The following is a 26,908-nucleotide window of genomic DNA, read 5'->3' as shown; positions in this document are numbered from 1 at the left end:
AGATGGAAGCCTCATTCTGAACTTCCTCTTAGAAAGAAGCAACTGTGAAGGCATTTAGGTAACTAATACAGAGATTTGGTATTGAGGAAAACTGTACTTTTCCAGATCTGAGAACACATGAAGGGTTTGTTTGATGTTGTCATATTGTGGTGGTAACTGTGTAAAGGATCTGTTATAAACCCTAATATTTCAGCCAAGATGATGCATAGTTTTAAAAGACAGAACTTTGAGAGCTTTTGATAGAGTCCTGTGTCCCTGTTTGCCTACCATTCCTCTCCCAAGTTTATAAACTTCTTTTTTCTTTTTTTGGCACCTTGTTCTGTCCTCTAAATTTACCCACAAAGTGGAAATGCATTTGTGCATGAGTGACAGGAAGATTTATGCATAAGTGTGAAATACCAAACGTTGTTTTCTGAAATGCTGGCAAAAAGCACTTTAACACATTTTTTTAACTACTTCTTCCCTTCTCCCTGTAGAGCTGATGGAGGTGTCAGTAATAATAGTTTTGTCATGCAGATGACATCAGATTTAATTAATAAGAAAATAGAAAAACCTGCAAACACAGAAATGTCTAGTCTTGGTGCAGCTTTTCTAGCAGGCCTTGCTTCAGGTACGTAGACATTAAAAAGGCTTTTTTCCCCTATATAATGCATGTTGGAAACACAGTAGAAAAGAGATCAGACAAAAATGGGCATAACTTCAAATAATTGTAAATCCTCCCCAAAGGATTACTTTAGCTATTTTGGTAGGAATTTAAGGTAAACGGTGTTTGTTTCTCTGTACAGTACCATTAGAAGGATGTATTGCTAGAGAAGAAGGGTGAACCCTGTCTTTGCTGCCTCCTCTTCCTTGACTCAGAAATTCCATGTCCATTCCCATACTGGTGCTGCCTGAGTGCTGCTGGCTGGGGAAGGACCCTGTGGCCAGGGAGCCACCGTGCTCACCTGCAGCTCTGTCATCCCACTGAGGCTGCGTCCTGTGCTCTGTGAGCACTGCCTTTATCCTCTGAGGCTCTCACAGAGATGGAAGTACAAAATTAATTATTAACAGGAAAAACAGCTCTACTCGCACAGAATTGTTTCATATTGTTAACCAGACTGAAAGCTATAAACTGTTGACAGTTTTGCTTAATATGCACCTACAAAACATGTTTTTGTTGAAGTGCTTTGATCTGTAAATAATGCAAATGAAGGTAAAAACTATGTGCTTCGATAAGACTTATTCAGCAATTAACAGTGCAAGAAAGTTGAGACCCTTGATAGACAAGAATGATTTAATAACATCAATTGATAGGAATCTGTAACACCAGCTGCTTCTTGCTATTGATACAATTTTGAAGAGTGTAGGAAAGCAGCTAAGTCTTGGTTTCTGTAGCCCTTCTTCATTGAGAAGGACCTGCAACCAAAAGCACTTTGTGGATGAAACCTAAGGGAGCTTCAGTGTACCAGAGCTGTTCTTTGGAAACCATCCCAGTTAAGCAGATGCGCTGTTGTCAGGATTCCAAACAAGTGGATCCTACTGGAAAGGATTTTCACAATATTAAAATTATGCTTCCCTCTGAGAAAGTTGCTGGTAGAGTAAAAAGAAAAGTTGTCATTATTTCTTACTGTGTTTCTGCTTTGGATCTCTTAGATTAAAACAACTCAAAAATAACATATTTGCAGTTGAGCTGGAGAATGAATTTTCTGTTTATAGGATTTTGGACAGACAAAAAACAACTGAAGAAGCTGAGGCAAGTAGAAGCAGTGTTTGAGCCCCAAAAGGATTCAGAGGAATACAGACCTGCTATGGATGCATGGCTGCAAGCAATGAAACACTCACCACACCGGTAGAAATTTGTATTTTAATTTTAGAAGAATTAAGGCAGTTTAATCATATTTTATAACATCTTGACATGAACAGGACAGTAAAAAACCATAACTGAAATTTGTGATGGTGTATTATAAGTCGTGTGGTATTTCAGTTCCCCCCCTGCTGCTGGATTATTTACCATACTGTACTGAACCATCCCATCATCCCTGTGGCAGCTGTGGTCCAGCTGCAGCATTTGTGTCCCTTCAGTGACCTCCTTTGGGTGGCCCAGCTGCTCAAATCCTACCATGTACTGCCCATGGGCTGTTCCAACTGGGATGGGTTTTTCACTGAGCAGCTCCCCTCCCTTCAGATCTTTAAAATCTTGCTTGTGTTCATCATCCAGGAAGACTAAAAGGCACATTGACTCCCCTAGGCATTGCTAAGAAACAACATGATTGTTGGGGCTGGGTTGTGAGGAATTCAATTGTGTACAAAGACATTGTTTGGCAGTAGCCTGTTACCACCTTTTGGTTGACACTGGGCGCTGTGATCACATTTTTTGTGCACTAGATCAAGATGAAATACAAAAGCAAATAGGCTTTTAACACTCCATTTAAAAAATCCAGGATTTTTGTAGCTGATACTTTGTAGCTAGCTTGTAGCTCAATTTTTAAAAATTTTATAAAGACCAAAAGTGATTTTATCTGGAGTGGCCAGCACAGATACATTAAAACTAGTTCCAGGTATTCTAACTGGTAAATATCTGTACTGTTAGTATCTTCAAGGCCATTTTTAAATCCTATTATTAATAGCTAAAAGGGAGTAAAAAGTCTATTTTTGAAGCTATAAATTACTTTTGTATTTTTTAAACAAATAAAATATAATTAAAGAAATGTGTAGTTAATTATTCTTATATAATTGCTTATTTCTAATACTAAATTATTGTAATTTTCTCAGGGTTATGTGTAAATCAGCTTCCAAAATGTAAAATGATTAAACATTTTAATTTCAGATAATATCAAGCTCAAGCTGTGCGTGATTTGTATTCCATAGACACTGGAGATAAGAAATGTTTACAGATTTAACATCATTGAAACAGGGCTGAAGAACTATAATTCATTTTCTTGTGCTGATACACAGAAGGTCAAATCAGACACCATTTCCTTAGTTTCCTTCAACCATGTACCCTGAGTTGGAGCATCTCCTCTAGCTGTGTTCAGCCTCCATCTCATTTACTTGTCAGCCTTAGCTTAAGGTGCCATTTTTCTTGTTCTTCTGTTACATTCTGCCCTTCAACCTGTGCTACATCTTGGCAATTTTCTTTTCTCTGGGTATCTTTCCAATTCTCCTTAACCTTCTCTAATGTGAATCCTTGAATGAAGCACAGAAGTGTGTCTGCTGATTTCTAGTAATATGCCAGGCTGTAGTGCCAAGACTCCAGCATTAAGTCCCTCAAAGTGATTCCCTCCACTCCTCCTCCTGCTGTAAGGTAAGATTCTGCAGTTACAGGATATGTAAAACAATTGTTTTGCTTTAACACCTCTATTCAGCTTGGGATTTTGCTCTGCCATCACAAAGTCACTGCTAAAGAAAATGCTCATTAGCAAGAAGGTTCTCTCTCCAAGGCCAAGAAGGAAGGCTTTAAGTCTGGCTCTCCTGGCAGAAGTTTGTGCCTCAGTCACTGCTATTCTACATTTTGTTCTTACTTCTCAGGGAGTTTAGTTTCATCAACATCTGCCTTTGATCACCTACTGCCCTTTTGTGGAAGGCTCCTTGACTTAGGTTCTCCTGATAGCCTGGAGGTTTAGCTGGGCTGAGCAGGCAGTGCTGCAGTGTTCCAGACAGCTCTGACAGGAGCTCAACCTGATCCTGTTCAGATCACTCTGCTGGAGGCAGCTCTGCACCATGTGCCTGATGCTTCACCTTCATGTGGTGGTGGTTTTCACCCTGGACAAGGCACAGCTAGAGAGAGAAGATACCCAACACATTATATATTCTGCTTGCTCCAGGTGGTATCCTAGAGGACACACTCTGGATAAACATTTTACCACTGTCACTGTTTCATTTGGAGCAGAAATTTAAGCTGTCACTTGAGGCTTTCACTAGCCTCAAATTTACAGGAGAGAAACTTCACTACAAATTAAGGATGTGGAAAGGCCTTGGTGTGTTTACCAGCTGAGCCTTTCAAATGGCCTGCAGAGCTGTGAGTTCTGTTGTGGAGAGGTTCAAAGTAGGGAGTAAAGCTTTGAAACAGAGGGGTGTCTGGAAGCCTCCCATGATGGATCACCCTTTGGAGATCAGAGCATTTGCCACGGCTTGTGACATGAAGTTGCCCAAGGACTGAGCAGACAAACTGACATTTTGAAGAAATTTGATTACTGATCAAAGTATTTTGCTTATCTTTTACAAGAAAAATTGATTTATCTTCCCAGGAAGCCCTTAATGTGATGTTATCTAAAAGTGGTACCGATTAATTGATAATGGATTTGTAATAAGCTTTAGATATATTTTTACAGGTGCTGTGCTGTCCCAATTTTTGCTGCACAGAAGGGGATTAAAACCATTTTAGAACCTCACTCATACTAAGTTTTATTAAAAATATAACAGCTTTTACTGCTGTCTTTTTGCTTGTATTTAATTTTTTTGTCTCAAGGTTTTTTTCATCAGTTTGGAAAGTATATGCAATTTTACATTTTCTCTCAGCTGAGTTTGATTGTAAAGGTAAACAATACAAAATTACAAATATTAACTAGTTTGCAGTTTCATCATTTTACGATACTCAGTTGAGATTTAATGTTGTACTTGGATTGGACAGCAATGCAGCTCCTTGGCATGTGAAGATTGGCAATTAGTTGAGATGTGTTAATGATCTCTGGGCATTCTGCCTTCACAGATCCCACCGTGCTGATAGCAGATAACGTCATATCAGTTTGGCAGTTCATTCATAACATAGAGCCCTAGTAAATATGTGGGGACTGTGTGGCATGAAAAGTGATGCCTCATAATAATCCCTCTATTGTTGGAGGAATCTTGCTACTATTAGATTAATTGTTGTATATTGAGAGAAAGGGCAGATGAAAAAGTTGCCAGATAGTTGAAAATACTGAGCAGCTGTATGAATTTTGTTACATAGCTAAAAAAGTCAGCTGTATTTAAAAGCTTGACCAACATTTTTGAGTACTGTTTTCTTTTAAGCAGTATTTTGTGCGCTACTCTAACAGCTAATTTTATGTAAAATTAATTCAGTTGCTCTCATTGGTTTTTAACAAGAGCAGTTAGACTTGCTTTCTTGTCAGGAGAAAGTAAAAAAAGCAAAATACTCAGTTGCTGAAAGCCTGATACCTTCTACTGGCATAATCTCTGTAGCAAGATCCTTCAATTAATCCCACTATTTCCAGGATCAGGGCACAGCTCAAGAGGCTCACCAGTTGAAGAGAAAGAGGTGAGAACCATTTCCTGCCTGTCGGTGGGGTTGTTTCTGGTCTGAGCTAAAGAGTACAAAGGCGTGAGCCCCACTTGGAACAGAGGTGTGACAGTGAGTCAGGGAATATGGCAGTGCTCTGACCCAGAGGTTGGGCAGTGTGTCAGTTTAAGGCTTCAGGGGGAGTCAGGGCAGGCTGAGCAGGAGAAAAGGGGTGGTGGTGGAGGGGGAGCCTGTTTTGGGTTAATGTTTGTGCAGGTTATCACAGCAAGGGCTGTGGGCTGGCAGGAAAGCAGTAAAACTAGCAAACGCTGAAAAGTGATGTACTGTGAAAGGGAAAGGAGATGGTATCTGGGAGGGATCGGACTGGCCAGGGGGAGCAAGATGTGTTCTGGGGCTGGGACACCAGATGGGTTCTGGAGGGAGAATGAGACCTTACTGCAGGGCAGGCGTAGCTGCTCAACCCACACCTTAGCGTGCCTAAAATCCCAATTCTAAGGGTTTTTTTTCAATGCAGCCTTCATTCTGGGGTAAAATTTGGGATTTGTGAAAGTTCTGAAAGACTGTGCATCGGTTTGGAATGTTACATAAGTTGCATACTTACACTCATGCAAGTTGGTCATTGTTTCACCACCTTCAAACTCAATTGTGTGTGAATATATATGTATAGATGTGTGTATACAGAGTTGGTCTGCAATTTGCTGTTGAAAGCAAATGCAAACTACAGCAGTGACCTTCCTTCTGTTTCTCCCTTTGGGGGCTATTTTTCATGTTCACAGTCAGCTCCAGTATCTGACTTCAGCTCATCAGTGTTTCTTGCAAAGAAGTAAATAAACCAGTGAACCAGAAAGAGTTCTGTGAAGCCCAAGTGTCTTTATGGAGGCTGAGTTCAAGTATTTGTTTAGCTGTGGTAACTAATAATAGTGCGGTAAACCAGCCAACCTGGTTGCTTCTGGTTTGCTTCCTTTTGAAGGCAGTGTGTGCCTTCTGTCAGGGCGTGTGTCATGTTAGTGCCTGTGGCTGTACCTGTTTGAGGGGGCTCCAAGAGAATACACAATGGTTTGCATATTTCTGTTGCTTTTGTGAATGTATCTTGCTTTACACTGCCAATATTGATAAAAGGTCTTGCTACATGCCATGGAAGTGTTTTATAGAGGATGAAAAGAAATTAAAATCACAATCTGCAAATTCCTAGGCACATGCAAGATTTTCAGTGGTAAACTGCCCCATTGCAATAAATATAAAAGTCTTGTTTGCTAATATTGCTAATATTCCTTAGACTGACATTTAGGAACTTGATTTTATAGGCTGAACACCTGTTTTTTTGATGTTCCTTCCTTTTTTAGTGAAGGGGACAGGATTAAAAATGTCTTTCTAGAGCATTTAATGTCTGTAATGCAAGAAAAACAGAAGTTTATCATGTTTCATCTTGTGTATGTATGATCTAAAGCACATAAATAGTGTTTGTGTCCCCATAAACCTTTTGCTCAGCTTGCTCAGTGGCTTTAAGCTGCGTTTGTGTTAGAGAAATATGCAAAGTGGGTAATGCACGCCTTGGATGTGTGCCTGGCTGCACTCGAGAAGACTTAACAAATGTTGCATCGTTGCGTTGAATGGAACTAGTGCCGAGTTTATTTTTTTGCTCCCAGAAGTGCTTTCTATTTATATGGTCCTCTGTAAGAATACGTAACCCTGCTTCGTTGAAACGGTTTTTTTAAAGCGGTAAGGAAACGATGAAATCAAACACTCGTTAAGGCTTTTCCAAGGCGCCGAGCGGGGCCTGGGTTTCTGCGGCGGCGGCTCCCGGCTCTGGCAGGGCGGAGGTGCGAGGGCGCGGTCGCTGCTCGCCGGCCCCGCCGCGCTTTGTTGGCCCGGGCCCTTTGTTCGCAGGGGAGCGCAGCAGGAGCCAGGCCCGGTGCGCGGGCGGTCCCGGCCTCGCTCTGCCGCCGGCTCCCGCGCCGGGGCCGGACGTTCCTGCAGCGCCCGCGGCGCCGAGCCCGCGGCGGGGCTGAACTTTGCATCCCGGGAGCAGCCCCAGCAGCTCCTTGCAGATAAGCGGCACGGCCGGCGGCCGCCGCCAGCGCGGCGCCGCGCGCTGTATGTAAATACAGCCAGTCTATATTTCTGTGTTTGTGTGTTTGTACGCTCCGCACCGCCCACAGCACCTGGGCGCCGCCGGGACAGGTGCGGCCGCCGGGAGCCCTCCCGGGGATCGAACCCGCGTCCTGACAGCGGCCGGCGCGCGCTGCGAGGGAGAGGCGGCGGCCGCGGGTCCGGGCCGGCCACGCCCTTCCGCCCCGCCCCCCCGGCCCCGGTCCGGCGGATTGGCGAGCGGTGTGTGTACACACACGGGTCCGGGCCAATGGCGCGGGGAGGGCGCCTGACGTCACGCGTCGCGGCAGCCAATGGGCGCTCCCGGCCGGCAGACGCCGCCAAGCTTGTGCGGGGGAGCAGGACCGGGTAGCGCTCGGCGCGGGGCGGGCGCGGGGGGGCGGCGGGGCCGGGCCGGGGGCGCTGCGGGCGCTGCTGCCGCCACGCACCGGGGGCCGCCCGGGGGTCCCGGCTCCGGGGCCTCCTCGCCAGCGGCGAGTGCGCGGCGCCGGCCCGGCCGAGAGGCGTCGTCGGCGCGACTGGATCGCTCCTTGCCGCGGCGGCTGCCAAGGGACCGTCGCCGTCTCGTCGCCTCAGCGTCGCTGTCTGGGCCCAGCCCGCGCTGCCGCCCGCCTTACCTTCCGTCCCTGTTCGGGCCTGCGGGTGAGCGGGGAGCGGGGGGCGGGTGTGGGGGGCCGTGAGGGGGAAGGGCAGCGCCTTTCTTCGGCGATCGGCGGCCGCCGCCCCCCCGTGCCCCCGGCGGCGCGGTCCCGCCGGCCCTGCCGCCCCCTCCCCGGTGCCCCGGGCAGCGCGGGCTCGCCCCACCTCGTCCCCCCCGATGCCTCAGGCCGGGCGGACCCGGGAGGCCGGGAGCCGGTGCCCGACACCTGCGGGCGGGCCCGGGCGGCGGTGACAGCCGGGGCGCCTCCTCCATTGTGGGGCTGGGCCGCGCCGGCAGTGCGGGCTGCGGAGCGAGCGGCGGCCCGGCCGCGGCCCCGGGGCGGGAAGGCACCGGCCGGGAGCCCGGCCCTGCTCGGCCGTGCCCCAACTTCGTGTCGGGGCGGTTCTCACCCGCCGCTCTTATCGGGACAGGGTCAGTCCGGCACAACAACAACAAAACTTCCCTGCCTGCCTCTTCCTGGGAGTTCCAGGCCTGCCCGGGCTTCCAGCTGTAAAGGGCTCCGCGGCAGAGGTGAACCCAGTGTAAACACCGTCTGCTGCAGCTCAGCATACAAACAATGGCAGGAAAATACGGAATAAGCAAACTTCCTTGAAATGTGGAAGAAAACCGCAAATGAGAGCGTGCTCCCTCATTGAGTAAAGGGGGATGCCGAGCTGTGTATCACAGCTTGTGCTGCTCTCCTCTGGAGAAAGGACTTTGGGTTTCATTTTCTCTCTAAGTTCTTGATTTGACAGAGAAAATGAATAGTTGTAATTGATATGATATAATATGCAGGGTAAACGTTTTTTGCAAATTATTTCTTGGTCAGTTTTCGTAATTCTGAAAGCAGTTCTTTTCTTTTTTTTACTCTTAATTAATATGGCTCACAGTGACGGTTTTCAACTACTATCACTGATGTAGCTTAATTATGTTGACTAAAGGTAGTAAAATGTTGGCGGTTGTGTAGTGCTGTAACAAATTGCAACTTGATACAATCTTTGTTTCAGAAATAATGTTATGCTGGTAAAAATGGATGCTGTTAAAAAAGAAATTAATAGATTTTCTCTATTCCTTTATCCTTCCCAAATTCACCTCAGTTCTTTTTATTATATTATATCCTGTCATACACAAAAATGAATCTGTATAAGTGTGGTGAGGACTGAGAGGACCAGTGTTCCAGGGCAAATGCAGACCTGTGTTTCACAGCCCATATTTATGCCAATGCTCTGTATACTCACCAGTGGTTTTTATGCAGTGAAGTATTGAATTTCAGGAACTTCTGTTCAAATTAACATGGAGGGTGTTAAATATAGCACTTTGAAAAATACATGGAAGACTAAGGAGAAGTTTGTGTTATAGAAAAGAAAAGACTTTGCTGGAGAGGTGATCAAGAGGGAAAAAAGTCAGCTTTTCTTTTGAAAAGTGACTTACTGTGAAGTAAGTCTAGTGCCTCTAGAAAAGGACAGAGTAACAGGTCAAATGATTTAGTTCTACACTAAAAGAAAAAAAAATATTAAATATTAATAGGATTGTCTCATGGGTGAATTTAAGAATGATCTTATATTACTGTCAAATTATTTGGCTTTCTTTTAACCACTTCCTCTTTGCATAGCAAAAAGAAACCATTTGACTTGTACTATCTTAATAGAATGAATTTTACAGAAAACACACCAGTGAGAGGAATGCTCTTAGTTGCTGCAGAGGCTCTGACTGGTGGCCTCCCTTTACAAGGTGGGAAGGTGCAGTTTTCAGCAGAGCATCTTGGCAGCAGCCCTCCAGTGTGAGAGGCACAGGGGAGCACCCAGCTGGGCAGCAGCAGTGCTGTTTGCAGGGGATGGCAGCAGGACAGGAGCATTCCTTATCTCTGGCTGCCCTTGTCTGTGCTGGACAGCTCTGCAGAGACCTCTGGTGCATCTGGACACACTTCCTGAGCAGTTGGGAGCACCCTCCCAGTGAAGATCTTTCACTTGCTTTGGCTAAAATTGTTAAAGGTTTAGTGAAGAAACAGGGACCCAAATTCCAGCATTGCATCCTCTTCAGGGTGTATGATGTTGGTGTAGATGTGCAGACCCTGCTGCTGTGCCTTTGAAAGCTGAATGTGAGTCTAAATGCAGTATAGAGTAGTGGCTTGCATGCTATGAAGGGAGCAGCCTATCTTATGTAGAGAGAAATATTTAAATTTCTGTATCCTCAGTGTGGAACAGAATGAGTTCTAGTCATAGCCAGTCTAATTCAGTTCTTGGAATTACATTTCTTCTGGTGTGCTACCTTAATATAATGTTCTTAGGGCTGTCTCTAATAAGTGATAATTTCTGAAATTTTTTACTTTTTCATGTTTTGAGTATAATGGTGTAAAACTTTCTCCACCACTTTTCCAATTATATTCACTGTACATGACTCTTGATGAACCTACAGTGAATCCTAAAATAGGGAAAATCAGCTGTCTGTTCTGCTGCAAGGAAATACACTTGTGGATTTTTTTGTGCATAAAGCCAAGAAACCACTGGAATCAGATGGGTTTGTCACAAAACTTTAGGTATTAGGTGAAAAACAGCCCCAGTGTCTTGGTGTGGCAATAGGACACAACATGGTGGAGCTGAGGGCACAAATGTCTGTGGTGGGATCTAAGTAACCCAGGATATGCAAGGGAATATTGTAAAAGGAACAGGTGTGCTAGGGAGTGAAAATTTTGTAGAACTTCCTGGATTGATTCTTCATGTTGTTTGTAACATCCAGTATTAGAATGAAGTGAATTCTTTTTCCCCCCATTATTTGATTTGTAGACCATGACTCTTCTGCAAGGATCTGAGGCAGTAGTAAGTGATCTTATTTTCATATTTTCATTAAAGGAGCTCCTCTGCTCCTTGGTCTGATTCCTGTGTGATAGTTTCCAATAAAGGGCTTTACAGACTGCTCAAATTTACTTTTATGCTTGTCAGTATTTATAGCATAAAAATAAATCTAAGCAAAACTGCAGGCCTACAATAGTTCAGTTTGTAAGACCACTGTAATGGAACAAAAGCACAGCTTTGTAGGATATCCTACTTCTGGTGAAATACAGAACAGTAATTAAATGAAAAAAGATGATGTTTGAAAATAATTTGAGGTCCAGCTGGTCACTTAGTACTGTTGAAGAAACTCTTTGCCTTTCAGAACACGGTTTGCAAAATCCACAGTCTTCTGTGAAGCCATTTGTGAGGATATTTGTATTTACTGAAACCTAAAGCAACTCCTGGGTTTTTGTAACACGTGAAAAATAATGCTTTAGCCAGCTCACATCCAGAATTGGCTGTCACTGTGGAGCCTGAAACCAAGCTGGGAGAAAATGAGTGTTTGGTTTTGTGAGTGTGCTTGGTTGTGAACTACAGCAATTCAGGTGTTGGCACAGTTACATTCTTTCTGACTTGATAATGTTCAAAAGAGAAGGCAACTTGATTTTCGGTAACTTCCCAAATCATTTAAGCACGAATTCTAGAAGGGGTTTCTTTAGAGATCTCTTTGAAGGCATTATCCAGAATTGTCACAGCACTGGGATCTTCCTGGTTTACAGTCCATAGGATATTTGACTGACATGACCAGCCAGGTTTTAACATGGCCTGTAGAAATCATCCACTTTATAAAGGTGATGTTGTCTTCACTGGTTTTGTGTTATTTCAGTCAGTGGATGTGCCCTGACCACCAGGTTTTACACAAACAGAGGTCACAGGAAGCAGTGATGGTCGCTGGGACTGCTTCTGTTCCTCTTTGCTGGCAGTGAGTGGAGTGCCCAGGTCCAAACCATGGAATTTTTGTTAACATCTAGAGACCAAACTCCATTTGGGAATGTAATTCTGGTCTTGCAGCTCAATTTATTTTTTCCTGTGGAGCTTAGAGTATGCTCCTGTGTGTGTTGTGTTTGGCAAGGCAGGTTTCTCCTGTTCCATCAGGTTCCTGCTGCTGCCAGATTCGTGTTGGTTTGGGTGGGAATAGCAGATGATTCAGTTGTGGCTCACAACCTCTTTAGTGCTTTTGTTGAGTCCCTCACTGACCTCTCTTGGGTGATTGTAACATCTGGCTGGGTGTATGGGAAGGTCAATTTGATAGGAATTCATAATCCACTTACCCATGGGTGGTGTACACAAATATGTTCTGTGTATGAATAAGGGACCATTTAATTTACTGTTTTCTGACTGCAGATTTCAGGGTGGGAAAAAGAAAAATAAGGTCAGAAAGAAATAAGCAGGTTGCAACAGGTACTCAGTGTCTTTAAAGCTGTGAATTTTAGTTGTATAGAGAAATTCTTCGATTTGGTAGCAGCTATTATAATGCTATTTGTGGGAATTAAAGCCGATATATCAGTAGCTGCTCATTAAGGCTTGTAAATGCCAATGCATTGACTTACTGAAAGTCACTTGTGAACTGTAATGGTCATCCAAGAATATATGGTGGTAACATGACCAGTAATTATGGATGAGGTTAGAAAGTGCAAGTGAAAGTGAGCTTATGTCCTCAGAGTGAAATAAGAAACCGTGTGTGCATGTGCTCTCCATTTCTGGGAAGGAAGGAGTTAGGTAACTTCCTTTTGTTATAAACTTGACCTTGAGATTTGAGGAATGTGAGAAATATATTGCTGTTCCCTTAAAGGTGCAATCAGCTTATTGTAAACTTCAGTTTATTTCAAATTCAACCTGCAATTGCAAATACATTCAAATATTTTTTTAGATCAATAACTTCATACTAACAACTAATACAATTTCAAGCTGTGTATTGATTTGGTATAACAGCAGACTTCTGCTCTCTGTCAAAAGCAAATTATTAATCCTGCTTCTTGCTGAATAAGAAATTGAGGAAGCTGTGATCTGGAGACAGAAATATCCCCCTTCCTAATGGATTTTTGAAGCACGCACACACCCCAGTGAATTCTTCAAAAATTCTTCATGTGAACAAGCCATATGCAACCTGTTGTCACATTTCAATCCATGAGTAAACTTTGAGGGATCATGGATGCTTTTTTTCAGGAATGAACTGGTCAGTCAGTGGCCAGGTGTGAGGGTGGGTCCTGTCCTGTGCCCAGCCTGAGGTGGCTCCCAGCATTTGGAAACCTTTCCTGCAGCCCCAGTGTAGGAGCTGTGGCAGCATTAGAGCTGGGCTGTGTCACTGAGGGGCCGGGCAGCAATGGGAGCTGCCGGGGGTGGGCAGCACTGGCAAGGAGGGGAAGGTCCCTTGTAGCACGGCTGGGATCTCAGAGCAGTGCAGTATATTTCATTGAACTGTGCCCTTCAGGTAACATTGTGTGCTGTAAGCAGTGTTTGTGAGCTTGTTCATCACCAGAAAAATCCCTTTTTGCCTTTGTACCAAATTATTATTAAAGAAGTATGAAATTTTTGTAATCTTTACCCTTTGATGTACACTGTTATAATCTTTGACCCATGCAAGAGTAGAGTTAAATAGTGGCATTAAACTAGAGCAAAGCTTCTAGCAAACTATGAGAAAAATGGAAGAAATAGCTACTAAGTCTTCATAATCAAGTTTTTTGTTGCCATATAACTTGGTGATTTTTAATTAAGTGCAAATGTCAAATTATCTTCAGTTCATTGGATGCTAAGATCCTTCCAGCTGCCAGTGTAGCCAAAAGTAGATCTCAACAGCGTGGTTAAACATTTCCATATATTTGTCAATACACTGGTAATTCTGGAAAATTTTAAATATCAAAATTAAAACTTACCAAACCAGGTTAATATCTAGAGCATTGTCTGATGTATCATACAGTGTATGGGCTGGTGTAAGGAAGAAGCTGGTGTGAATCTCAGTAGACAAAAAGATGCTGTTTTCAGCTGAGCTTGATTGAAAGAGGAGCCAATGTATTCTTGGCAATGCTCAAAGACCATCTTACCATGGCATTTTACAGTCATCATATAAATCACTACATTTTTTTTCAAATGTCAATCCATTGTGAAAATGAAATTTCTTCAGGCAAAAATGTGTTTGTGAAAATACAATGTGCTGTTTATTCTGAAAGGAAACTGTACCTGCTTCTTACTACTGAAGCAGGAGACTCCCAAGTGTTGTGCCTGTGTAGTAGTCAGCTATGGGCTGGGAACCCAGTGAGAGACCAAAAAATGAACTTATGGAATAGATTGTCTGCTTTAAAAAAACCCCTGCAGCTAAATTTCTCTTAATTCCAGATTTATCTTGGTAGTGATAACAGTTGTCTATGAATCTATTGAAGACATTTTAGATCATGCTTGAAGTGTGCATGAGTGTTCCCCCCTGTGCTGATGTCAGGCCCTGTGTACTCTGTCTTGAATGACACTAAGCTGGTTTGGGGAATTAAAAGAGCCTTCAAAGGTTCAAGTGCTTGGGAATTATTCCACATGTTTAATGAAAGTTCTCCTTATTTGGGCAGTAAGAGACACGCTCCGCCCCACTGATTTAGCAGGAAGCCGTGAGTGCTGCCCCTGTTGTTGGCCGTGTAGCTCAGTGCTGGCGCTGAGGAACGAGCCTGAGGAGCAGCCAGGCCCAGGCTGGAAATGGGATCCAGCCCTGGGCAGGCAGCAGAGCTTGAGGGTCAGCATGCAGTGAAATGAATGGAGACCCTGAGCACTTTCAGCTAGGACAGGGCTTGAATCCAGATTTGGATTTTCTTCCCATGTTATGTGTTCTTCTTGCTCAGACCTGTCTTCATTGCTGGGGTTCAGGATATTCAGTAGCCTCCATCAAACAGTGCTTTTTCCAGTCATGTATACATGTACAGTCATATACTGTGTGCATTGGTAGTAAATAATAGGTACAACAGTGAGTAAATACAATAAATAGTGGCAGTAATTGGGCTGTAGCATTTGGGATCCACTCTGAGTCCCCAGTGGGATCCAATTCATTTGTTGCCTCAGTATTTGCTACATTAAGTCCTTGAGGGGACATTTGCTTTTAGCAAAGCACACGGGTTGGTGGATCTCCCTCATGGAGCTGAAGTGCTACAGTTTATACTCATTGAACTTGCAGGAATGCCTGCTCTGTTTTTCCAAGTTCTTTGTGCTGTGTAAACTTGAGTCATAATGACTGCTGTTGCCAGGAGGTGTCAGTTAATTTTTTCTGATGATACATTGGCATTTTGCTCGATCTTAACTACATGATGAGATCTTCACTTTCAGTTTGGGTTCAGGTAGTTTTATCTTTCATTTGGATCTAGGCTTGAAGCAGTAGTCCTCATTTCCTTTTTGTGTTGTATAGTTGGGACAACTTCTGTGGTTTGAATTCACAGGCTGCAGCCTTTTAACTCAAGTAAAGGTGATTAAACAATGACACTTAAACTGAATACTCTTCTCAAATTATTTTATTTTGTTAAAATTTGTAATATCCTTCAGTGGTCAAGTCAGACTTGCTTTGTTCAGTCTCTCTAACCACCTTGTCTGTTATCTACTAGGACTGTTTTGAAGGCCTATGGTTCCTCACAGTAAAGGCTGGAAAAATAAGTTGTGATACCTGCCAGACCTTCATCATACACGTCATGGTGGGAGTTCCTTTCAAGGGCTTCCTTAGAGCTACTTTCTAATGTTATTTTCAAAATAAAAATTACTGTGTGACAGCTGAAGGTGGTGACTTATTTCCCATCCTGTGTATGACTTGTTGAATAAATACCTTGGTTGGCTTTTTTGAAGAGCTTCATTGAGTGACAAGCTGGATGTTATATGGCATTCCTGTCTTGGTTTTTCGGGGGGATTTTTTGTTGTTTTTTTTTTTTTTTAAAGGGGTTAGATATTGAAACATGTTTTAGGAACAAACTGGAGAAACACATCCTGGGAGCAGGTGGATTTCTGCTAAGTACTTAATAATTCTGAAATTTTACTGATCTGAAAACTTGAGACACACTGAAGCAGCATATGTGTAACAGGTGGTCTAAGCCATGTAGATGCTGTGCATAAATTAGAGGTTTAAAACTGAGCCTGTACTGATTAATAAGGAGTCTTTTTGTTATTGCTGTCTTCTGAAATCAGCCTTGTAATAGTTGAAAGTTAGTACTATGGAGAGGGATATGAAGAGTATAAATTGCTTTCTTGTGGGAAGACTGGTGTTATATAGGTTTCTTTTTCTTGAAACTCATCGCACTTTCCTCTCAGCTGACCCAGTTACCTGGAACAGTTTTCACTTTGCAATACTGTTTATCAGGTAAATGAGGAGAGGCACTCCTTAGTGGTGATAAAAATCGTTCTAGTATACTAAAATATCTCTTTTTTTAAACCTTTCATGTGTTCTGTAAAGACTTTTCATCATAACAATTTAGGTGATTGTCCAATAGTTGTCTTCATTTGTAGATGTTTAGTCCTGATGTAATTTTACATAAATGGCACTTTCTGTGGGCACTGGGGAGGATCTTTGCATGGTGCTGGTCCAGGTGAGGGTGTGACTTGTACTGATCAAATTTTAGAAGAGAAACCAGGGCAAGTTTGGTAAAGCAGAGAACAGACTGTTATGTTATGGGGTAATTTAAAAATAACACAGGACAATAGATAGAAAATAAACATAAAAAGGAATGCAATGTTACTCTGCAGATAACTGTTTTCTGTTTTGCACTTTGTTGCACTGGGATTCAGCTTCAAAATCACCAAAATATCAGAATAGATTTGGCATTTAACTCATAGCTAGAGTAGGTACAGATAAAACTGATAAAACTCCTGTACTGTTTTGCAGTAACTAGAGTTTGATTACCTGGGCTTCTGTAAATTTCATGCTCAAACTGGCTTTTTAATATCAGTGGCATAAGTGATTAGAAAATATGTTCTAAAAGAAGCTACAGCTCAGAGTTTACAAAGTCAGGCAGTTTGATTGGCTCCTTTTACCATACAATATGTGACCAAAAGGCAATTTTATGGGAGTGGATTATAAACCAAGACTTAGCTTATGAAGGGACAAATGTAGTTCCAAAAAAAGCAATCTTTGTGTCTCATGTGCTCTGGGCTCTGTCTTTATGCACTGCATTTCAGTAGAAACCAGCTAAAGAAGAAAAAAGGTTGAGTTTTATGTTTTTCTGTCTGTGTGGTGCATGCACATGCAGCAACTGGGAATGAAGAAAATCTCCATTTTGAGGCCATCTGTGTCGGTTCTTTTGTCTGAACCTGACAAGAGGTCATGGCAGATGGTGGGGTCACAAAGTCTGGCTGCTGGGGCTTGACAAAATGTGTTCATAAAGCTGGAAGAATCCCAACTGTTCTTACTGGCTGAGGAGCATTGTGGCAAAGGACTGTAATAGTTTATGGACAATACCTTCTGCATCATTAAGCTTGACAGCAAATAACTTGTCATGATGAACCTAGTTTGCTTATCTGCAAATAAGTTAAAACTGCTCAGCAATTATGTTCTTAACTACATTTTATTGGAGTGAATTACTTGTAAAGCCTCTTAAAGAGAGGGAGGTCAGACTGCAACTGGAATTTTGGCCAGAGCTCCAGATGATGGATTTGGAGAGTTCATCTGCAGGGGTCAGAAATGTGAAAAAAGAACAGGCACCAAAGATCATAATTTTCAGCTGCATTGCAAGAATTCAGTATTTGCTCCTTGCCATGACCTCTGTCACTTTATGGCTTCAGGTTTCAGGATTGCTGCAGATCCAGTAGCTCCTTTCCCCAGGGTGGGAGCAGATACCTCTTTGTAGTATCTTCTCCAAAGTCAGAGAAAAATTTGTATTATTTTCTTGGATGTTTTGTGGTGAAACTGAAATGTCCAACTTTTCACAGGAGAATGTCTTGGTAGATTTGTGTGGTGTTCACATGCTGGAGTAACTGCTTAATTATGGCTGCAATAAAGGGAGGCACCAAGGAAGATAAGTACAACTCAGGCAACAGGAAGTGGAGGATGCCTCTACATTGAATAAAATCATTTTCTACTAACAGTTTAATTGATATGATGTCTGAATAAACCGAGAAATGTGTAGAAACAAACAGCCTAGAATTTAAAGTTCTCTGGGTTATCCAAAACTACTCAAGCAGTGATGGGAAGTGATGGTAGAGTTCCTCATTGGTTGCACACACTACTGAAACAACCCTGGCACTTTCCTGGAGGGAGATGAAGGCACTGGCCATGCTCAAACTTGACATAGGTTAAAATACAGAGGAAATGGCATAAATTGCATCCTACTTATGTAGCTGCTGAGTTCTGCTGTAAATGGTCATGACTCTTCTTTGATAAGTGGTTCAGGTGTCTTCCTAATTTTACTGAATTGATTCCACACTTCAAAGTGTGAACAGTTCTCTCTCTCTTATTCATCCAAATGCAAATTCATTCAAATGTCTTGTGTAGTCCATTTTTAAACTGCAAGTAGTACTTATAAAGTACTTTTCAAGGTACCTAAACATTTTGTCAAGTCAGTTCTATCTTTAAAATGGTTTGTGTTGACAACATTGATTTGTAACTTTTCTTCTGTTTTCTGTAAGGCTTCTGGAAGCTTTCATTTAAAAAATAAGTCATTTTAAACTATTTTTGGTGTACCAAAATTTTTATCTTTTCCTAGAATTCTAATATCATAATTCTAACTACACAGGCTTAATAAAAAAGCATGAAAATATTTAAAAGATGAGTTAGAGCTGAATTGGTTTTTTTTCTTGTGTGTTTCCTAAAAATTCTGAATGTTTTCTCTTTTTTCTTTATATACATTTGATTAAAAGCCTTCTCTGTTGTTGGCTAAAGAGACAGTGGAGAGAAGTAATTCACTTCCCTTTTTAAAGCCAATCTGCATTAAATGCAAAAATTGCATGGTTTTAATTATAAAACTTTACTAATGGTATAACATGGTTTGCTAGCACATTAATGTAGTCAGGCCTTTATGTAAGTTGGGCCTTATATATAGGATTTCATCTCTGCCTGTTCCAATCAATGACCATTTTCAGAATCTCTGCAGAATCTGACTATTGTGGTGATTATTTTCTCAGAAGCTTGGGTTTCAACTAAGGTATTTCATTAACTGTCTTACAGGATGTTCATTTTAAAGATTCTGTGAAGATGAAAAGGGATCTCTTATGGCTTTATGAAATATAGAGCAATACTGTCTGACATGACGGCAAAAAATGTAAGTATGACTCTTCAACGTGTTACTGTTCATGTTGGCATTCTGCCACTCACTGCTGACTTTCAGAATTGTGTGCACAAATATAAGAAATCAATCACAAAGACCTTCAAATTCAGAAATCTTATCTGATTTTTGTATACCACAAATATGTACCCCATCATCTTCTGCAGTATTTTGATAAATCTATACTGGTTAGAAGCTCTTTCAGCATGTGGAGTTTAGTTGGTCAGATTGATAACTGAGGCAATGTTTTATGCTGTTTTCATATTGATCCATGCAGGTCCCTTCCAACTTGAGATATTTTGTGTGTCTGTGATCTCTCTAACATTTCTTCAAACTTATGTGAAAGCTGCACATTTTGTTGAATCTTCTCACCTTTGCACCTCTGTAAAATCCTTCCACTGAGTCTGAATCTCAGATCTGAAGAAGAAATGGAAGGACTGCATATTATTTGGCTGCTGTTGGTACTCTTGGTTTCTGGAAGGCTGGAGGCCTTCTGGTTCCTGTGCCTGCTCGTTACCCAGCCTGCAGTGGTGTCTCAGGCTCTATATTTGACTCCTCTATCCCGAGTTCTGAGGAAGCTTATGAAATGTCTTAACATCCTGACCTTAATTTTCTGCCTAATTAGCTGTGCTTCCTGAGGTACACAGCCTGTGCAGAGAACAGTTCTGGTTAATCCTGGTGATCAGTGAGTTGAGGGTGACTTTGGGCCCTGGGCAATTTGCCTGTTGACATCCTGCATTCTGTTAAATCTGAGTGGGTTTAGGAGCCAGCACCACCAAAGAAGTGCCCCACAGTGAAAGTGCAGGTAGCCCAGGATTGTCCTCTGTTCAGTACCCCCAAAAGCTTTTGTGCATATTGGGTTAGATTGGTGCCAATGATACAGTTTGGTTAAATTAATTCTCAAGTGTTGGAAATTCTGTTGGCTTTATTAAAAGCTTCATTTGGTGTGTGGTTCCAGGCTTTGAGGTGTCTTATATCTCACTTTTTGACTCAAGTTTACCAAGACATAAAGTGAACTGATGTGTATATTCAAAGCCCTTTGCTCATTATTTCATAGGCCATATTTATCTCTAGTCCAAATAAATAATTCTGCTGATGTATGTGGGACAGCTGCACAAATCCAGGTCATTTGTGGCTTTGACCTTTTGTTTGATGCAGTCAAAGGATAAATCCCAATCCCAATAAAATCCATGGAGTGCTGTGTAATAGTCATAGAGCGGCTGGAAGGGATTTCAGGAGCCCATCTACTCTGGGTTTGTGTAAAGCTCTTTGACACTGAACCCAGCTCCTTGGTGCTTTGTTCAGGGCTTTGGGGTGTGAAAACCTCCAAGGAGAGATGTGACATTCACTCTGGGTAACCTACTCTTCTTCTGAGTACAGAAATACAATTTTGTTGTATACTTCAGTACAATGCTATGGTTACTTTAGAGAAGAAATATTTTATTGGTATGCATACTTTGAAATTTTGCATGTCAAAATGATGCAAACCTAGTCAGATACCTAATATTTATGGGTTTATGTTTAAAAAAATCAGCTGCTGTGGTACAGATGGATGTAGGACTCAGTTTTCCTGTTTACCTGTTCATGTGGTGGTCATATGCTTTGTGTCACTGGTAGCACTTCTTAGGGTTTTCCCAGCCTTGGTTACTCAGAATTGCTGTGGTTACTCAGAACAGTGCCAGCCCTGGTGTTTCCTGGTGCTGTTAGAAGGTCCTAATGCTTCTGAATTTGCAGAGTTGCAGGGCTTAGATTCTGTATATGCCTGGGGGTTTCTGCAGCTCAAAATCTGTTTCAAATGTGAGGTTAATATTTGTTACAGTGTCAGAAATGATCTGCAGAGTTGAGGGAGAGAGCTTCCTTCTGAGAGTACTTCCATCATTTTCCTTTATGTTGAAGCATCAAGGAAAGGAAAGTTTAAAGTACTGGAATTTGAGCATCTTTCATGAAACTCATGAAGGGTTTCTGTCAAATGTGGAAGCTGCCACATCTGCATTCTGCAATCCCTGCAGCTCAGCTGGGATGTGTGTGCTCCTGCTGCATCACAGCAGTGCAGTGAGCTGTGCCTGGAATGCCACAGCTGGAATTGCCACCTTGCAAGAAGCTGTGTTGAGCAATCTCCTGTCCAGCCAGCTTGTGCTTCAAGCACATGCCAGAATGTTCCTGGAGACTGGATGTGTGTGCAAGATGAAAAACCTTCCACATCACTGCTTTTCCTTCCTAACTCTGAGCATGTGGTGGGAAAATTATCCAGGCTGGGCTCGCTGCTCATTTTCTTTAAACACAGGACCCTTGCTGGTATCTGTTTGTGGAATATTGTTTGTGGGTAATTTGACCTTCCTTAGAAAACTAATCCGACCAAAGAAGTGATGCTGAATAAAAGTTCTTTTGGAAAAAAGATATTTATGTGCTTACCATATACATTGTACCCAGATGTAATTCACATCACCCTGTCCAGCTGGGTTATTTCATTCTTTACTTAGATAAGAAAATGTGGGTTTTTTTCTTGCCTGTTTTGTATCTCCTTTCCCATTGGTCCTTCAGGTAAAAAGACACCAAAACAGTATTAACAAATGGAGGGGAAAAAAGAGCAAATACTTGTGGTAAATCTTAGTTTAGTGTACTCAAACAAATGAGTGGTATAACTTCAGCAAGTTTTTTGAATAAGACTGTTAAGTTTTGATTGTGAAGTTATTTGTCAGTGCTTCTCAGAGGGTGGCTCTTGCCATAGATGGGGTCAGTGAAATGGCTGTGATGTTCTCCTGGCACGTTCAGCATGGAGGGAGTTTCATGCTCAGGGTGCTCACACAGCCTGCCCAGCCAGGCAGAGGGGGCTGGGCTGCTCGGGGCAGCTGCCCCCTCCAGGGCTCTGCCTGGGATCCTCCTTTCCCCTCACCCTCTTTGGAAACAGTCACTAACAGGAAAGGTAAACCCAACTCTAAGATATTTAGTAGTGTGCAAAGGCCTGCCAGGTCCTTTCTTCATCTTCCATCGTGGCTGGGTTCCTTGTGCTGCAGATGAACAGAAGCAGAGTCCAGCTCCTGCCATGCCCAGTAATCCAGGCGCTCTGGGCCAGTGTTATAAAGTAGAAATATCACAGGAGCAGTACAAAAAGTAACAGATTATTCCAGTTAAGCATTGGATTGTGTACTGGTTTCAGCTTAGGAGTTGTTACAATTCAAGATTCCCAAAAGCAGTGTGTGGTCTGTCTCAGATAACAACATGGCCTGGGACCTCTTGAACACTGAGATGGAATCCTATGAAGGTCTTGCTGTGCTGCAGTATTATAATGTTCCATCACACATTGCTTCTTCTGAGGACTTAGGATCATTCTTCTGCAGGAGAAACAAATTCCTTTAGATCTGCCACACTTCTCACTTCAGTTCTCATGAAATTCAAGTTTGTTTTCAAGCTCTTCTAAACTTAGATACAAGGATTATAAAATTGAGAAAAGTGCTGCTCTTTATAAATGTGCTACTAGGATCATTGTAATGAAAACAACATATTTCTGTGCAAACTGAGGTTCTGTAACTTTGTGTCATTTGGATCACTGAAGTACAACACACACACAGAGAATTAAATGTGGAAGTTAGAATTTTCATTCTGACACTGTATATGTATGTCATCTTCAGTGTTTGATTAAAACACTGATCTGAATTAATAGGGAAATGTACAGTTGTAGATCTAGAGTGAATGTTCAATTGTGAACACATTCCAGTGCTGTCTTTGAAGATGTTCCTTGTAATCCCTTCTCTTAGAATGAGTTGAGGCCCATAATCTAACATGATATTTATCCCTGTGGGCCCCTATTCTTTCCCTGAATTTAAAATTTCTGCCATTGGTGTTGTTCTAGTTGCTGCAGAGGCAGGGAGGGCTCCTGGGAGAAGCTGACACTGTTGTTGGTGTGAAGGCAGCAGAGGTGTGAGCCAACAGTGCAGCCTCTTCCCCTGGCTGGGCCTTGCAGAGCTTTGCCCTGTGCAGTTCCCAGCTCTGCTAAACATCTCCTCAAGAGCACACCCTCAGTGGCCTCTCACCACACATGGAGTGTTCTTGTGCCCATGTACAGGAGTTCCTGGAGTGCTGCTCTTCTCCTGGGTGTGCTGCCAAACCTGCTAAGGAGGCGTTGTGGGGTTTTTTGTGTCTTCCTCCCCTTGCCCTGCTCCAACCCGGGTGTTCCTGCTCGGGCCCTCCCCGCCCTGCTGCATCGCTGCTGCACCGGTGCCACCTGCTGGGAGGGACAGTGGGACAGCCTGTGACAGCCCCTGGGGACAGCACAGAGAGTGGGACAGCACAGAGAGTGGGACAGCCTGTGACACTGCCCCTGGGGACAGCACAGCAGCCCAAGGTGGGAGTGAGGAGGCCCTGGCTGGGTGTGCCGGGCAGGGCAGGGAAGGGACACTGACAGTGACAATGCCTGAGATAAACTGAGGGCTGTACTGAGCATCTCGAGGGGTTTGTTTATAGGAGCCATCACTGAGCTCATTTGGGCAGTGTTTTACAATCAGAGTAGTGCAACAGTTGATCTTCTTACGTGTCTCCTGATGGGGAAAAATTTTAGTAGAAGTATTTTCAAGAGTGTCACAAAGCAGTGTGTGCAGATTTTCCCCTACAAAAATTAGCTCCTGAATATTGAGAGACTGAATGCTTATAGCAGATATTATTTTGTCTTATGTAGTTTATTTTAGTTAAGTTTAATTTACCTAAAATTAAATGATTCTCTGACAGGAGTATATTAAAATTCTTCATGTGGCCCTAGCATAGGTTCCATTATTGCTACATACGTCTGTAAAATAAAGCAAAATGTTTGATCCTTCATTATATGATTGCCTTCTTTTAACTTGGATAGTGGAACCCTTTGTCCCAATGATTTACAGAAGTACTCAAATTTTATAATATTTTAAAAAGAGGTTGGGATATGAGGGATTTCCCATCTCTTCCTTCCTCATCCAGGATGATCTTGTATTTTTCTGTACAAATTACACCTTCCTATGCTTAGTGTGCATGCTAAAGTCTGAGTTGTGCTATTCTGTATAAGCTTTAAGTGTTCCATGTCTCCAGTAAGTTCCCCTCAGTAAATCAGTGTATCTCTGAAGCTGGGTATGTGTTTAGAATGCATCAATAGTCACATCTCACACCTGCAGACTGTGAGCTTGGTGCTGAGCAATTGGACATGGGCAGATTTCTGCTGGTAGGGGTGGCAGCTGCTCCCTTGCACTTGGAGGGGATGGTGCCAGAATGGCTGCTTGGGCCATATGTAGTACACAGAATATTCAGGGTGGTTTTTAGGTAACAACTTAGTTAAAAGCAGACTTTCCAAATGTCCTGGATACCTTGCCTTGAGTCTCATGCACTTGTTAGACTCTACTGTCCATAGGATTATGCTGTTTCATAATGCAGAAAGTTGCTTTCATAATATTGTTAGTTGCATATTAGAAAACATAGAAAGGTTTATCATATTTTAATACTTCAAAAATGTTTTATTCAGGTTGGTGTGACATCCACAAATGGAGACTTGAAAGGATTTATAGATCAGAACCAGAGTCCAACAAAAGGTGAGAAAATTCTATTTGATACATACATTAAGACTTATGTCACTGCAATATATGATTGATTCACATTTGGGTACTCAGAATTTAAATGTTCAAAACATATTTCATACATGCCCACGTGTAGTTGTTTAATATCAACATGTGTCAGTAGCAAAGATGGGAAGGTCTTCAGGATTTCAGAGGGAAAAATAAGGTTTAGTAAAAATAATAAGAGGACAACATAAGCCCTTTTTTTCATTCCTTGATGGTGAATAATATGCTGAATTTCCCAATTTCTAGCCCACCCTTAAAGTTTCCTGATTCTGTTGTAGTCAAAATGACAGAGAAGGCTAAGCATGATGTCATACTTCTTTCTAAATGTTCTGCACAATTTACAATAACAATTATGTTTTGTCCTGTTCTGTTTTATCTTAGCACTTGTAGATTAATCACTTTTGACTGAAAAACAATTTATGATCAGTCATAACAGCCATGGTATTGCAGTAAAATGAACCCCTTATCTATATTAGAAAACTCAAGGATTTGCAGTTCAGGAAACATTTCAATCAACCTTTCCAAGTAAATACTGGTTTGCTGTTATCCACTGCAATAATCCAATGCATGTAGTAGCAGGAAGGTTGATTTCTGGCTGATGCCATCAAACCTAAGAGACTGAAAAATTGAGACAACTAAACAGAAAATGGCTGGAGCTACAGTATCTTCCTCATTTTCTAAACTTTGCAGAACATGACAAACTGGTGGAGGCCTTAGAGAATTATTTATTGCACATTGTACTTTATTGTTTTGTGATTATTGTGCTGTGTTGCTAGGGAAAAAGACTAAGTGCAACATTTTCAATAATTTCTGAAACAAGCAATTGATTTGTCCAGAAAATAACTGAATAACTTTATAAAGTATGGGTCATTACTGTTAGGAATATCCCATTCTTTGTCAGGTTTTGCTTCTGGGATGATGGATGCATTATTACCTCCATTTTTGTATATTTTTAAAATGTTATGATCTAATGATTTTTTTTAACCTTGAGGTATAGTTAGAAATTGTTGCCACCTCTATTGAAATATCTTGTTCACAATGGATTACTCTTCTTAGAACATCAAATATTCCATAAAAGCTGGGAAAACTTGTACAGGTACAGCCAGTATCTAAGCTGTCTCTTACTTTCAGTTTAAAATATCCTTTACTTCTTTTGGCATGTCCACTGTTGAACTCTGGAAATTAGGGAGGGGGAGAAAAACCCCAAACAGGCATTCAGGTCCACTGTCTCTTAACAGGGCTTTGTGAGCTTCCTAGTAAAGGCACTTTGGTTTCTTTGGGGTTTTGGTGGTGGTGGGTTTTTGTTTGATTCTTTTTCGGAATTTTTTGTTGTTTTTTTAAATATACATTATTTAAATTAAATAATTTGCTATAATAAAAATAAAGGCAATTTATTGCTACATGTCTGGGCCTATTTATACTGTGCCTTCATAACACCCTTAGACTGAGGCATGATGCATTTATGATATGTTCAAAAACAAAGGAGAGAGGGCATTTACTCTACTGAAAACCTTCTTGAAAGCATTAGATTTCAAGGGCTAGAAATTTTTGCTTAAAAACAAGTTGCATTTTTCTTTTCTCTCCAAGAAGATAACTGGTGTGTGTTTGTTGTTTGCCCTGCCCAGCTGAGGGGGCCTGGGGGGGAGCAGCCCAGTGAAATCCCAGACCCCGGCTGGATGCCAGGGCACAGCCAGGGGCACCCAGAGCTGGGCACATCTGCTGCTGCTGCTGGGCCATGGCTGCACATTCCTACCTTGAAGTGGCTGATGCAGACTCACCCAAGGGCTTTGAGGAATTTTGCTGTCCTTAGTTAACACTTCTTTGTTACTGTACTCCCAGTTCCTATGAGTTTGTGTGTTGTTCTTTGTTTCCTGCTGTGGAGGGAAGGGGGAGTCCAGGCCCAGAGCAGCAATCCTGCAGCAGGCTCCGTGAGGGGAAGCAGCAGCCCTTGTGCAGGCCTTGCTTTGGGCGGGAATCTGCACCTCCGAGACAATCTCACAATGAACTGCATTTCAGTGCATCTTTCTATTACACAGTACCTGTCTTTGACTAAGTCCTGCCAGGGCTGGTGTTTTAAGAACTTGGTGCACAGGGCTGCTGTAGGAGAAGTACTTCATTGTACGCTTGAAGAGATCTGCTGAAATGACCAAGACATCAGCAGCAGTAATCCGTAGCCTGTGCCTGGTGCTTTCAGATTCATACAGCTGTTCACTCCTGTAGATTTGTCTCTAATTGAACAGTGAAAGGCTGAAATTGTACTGCTCAGTGTAAGCCTGAAGTACATTGAAAAACTGGCTGCCCCATTTTATTTATTTCTTTTA

At 42.3% G+C, this 26,908-nt stretch overlaps 2 protein-coding genes across 5 annotated transcripts in view; both read left to right on the top strand.

Annotated features, from left to right (window-relative positions):
• Window positions 1-4,380, top strand: part of GK5 (glycerol kinase 5) — a 30,464-nt gene extending 26,084 nt beyond the window's left edge. For both annotated transcript variants that reach the window (XM_074547124.1, XM_074547123.1), the window contains 2 exons: window positions 477-610; window positions 1,696-4,380. In XM_074547124.1, coding sequence (XP_074403225.1) covers window positions 477-610; window positions 1,696-1,832 — 271 coding nt within the window. In that variant the 3' untranslated portion in view covers window positions 1,833-4,380. The remainder of the gene's footprint in view (window positions 1-476; window positions 611-1,695) is intronic.
• A 3,323-nt stretch (window positions 4,381-7,703) lies between these two features.
• The window catches only part of TFDP2 (transcription factor Dp-2), a 52,936-nt gene continuing 33,731 nt past the window's right edge, over window positions 7,704-26,908 (top strand). For 2 of the 3 annotated variants that reach the window (XM_005489453.4, XM_005489452.4), the window contains exons 1-3: window positions 7,704-7,969; window positions 18,912-19,005; window positions 24,491-24,557. In XM_005489453.4, coding sequence (XP_005489510.2) covers window positions 18,964-19,005; window positions 24,491-24,557 — 109 coding nt within the window. In that variant the 5' untranslated portion in view covers window positions 7,704-7,969; window positions 18,912-18,963. The remainder of the gene's footprint in view (window positions 7,970-18,911; window positions 19,006-24,490; window positions 24,558-26,908) is intronic. The other variant, XM_005489451.4, reaches the window with a different exon arrangement.

Source organism: Zonotrichia albicollis, chromosome 9, assembly GCF_047830755.1.
Source record: "Zonotrichia albicollis isolate bZonAlb1 chromosome 9, bZonAlb1.hap1, whole genome shotgun sequence".
NCBI lineage: Eukaryota > Metazoa > Chordata > Aves > Passeriformes > Passerellidae > Zonotrichia > Zonotrichia albicollis.
Note: the sequence above shows the minus strand (reverse complement) of the source record. Positions and strands in the feature narration are given on the sequence as shown.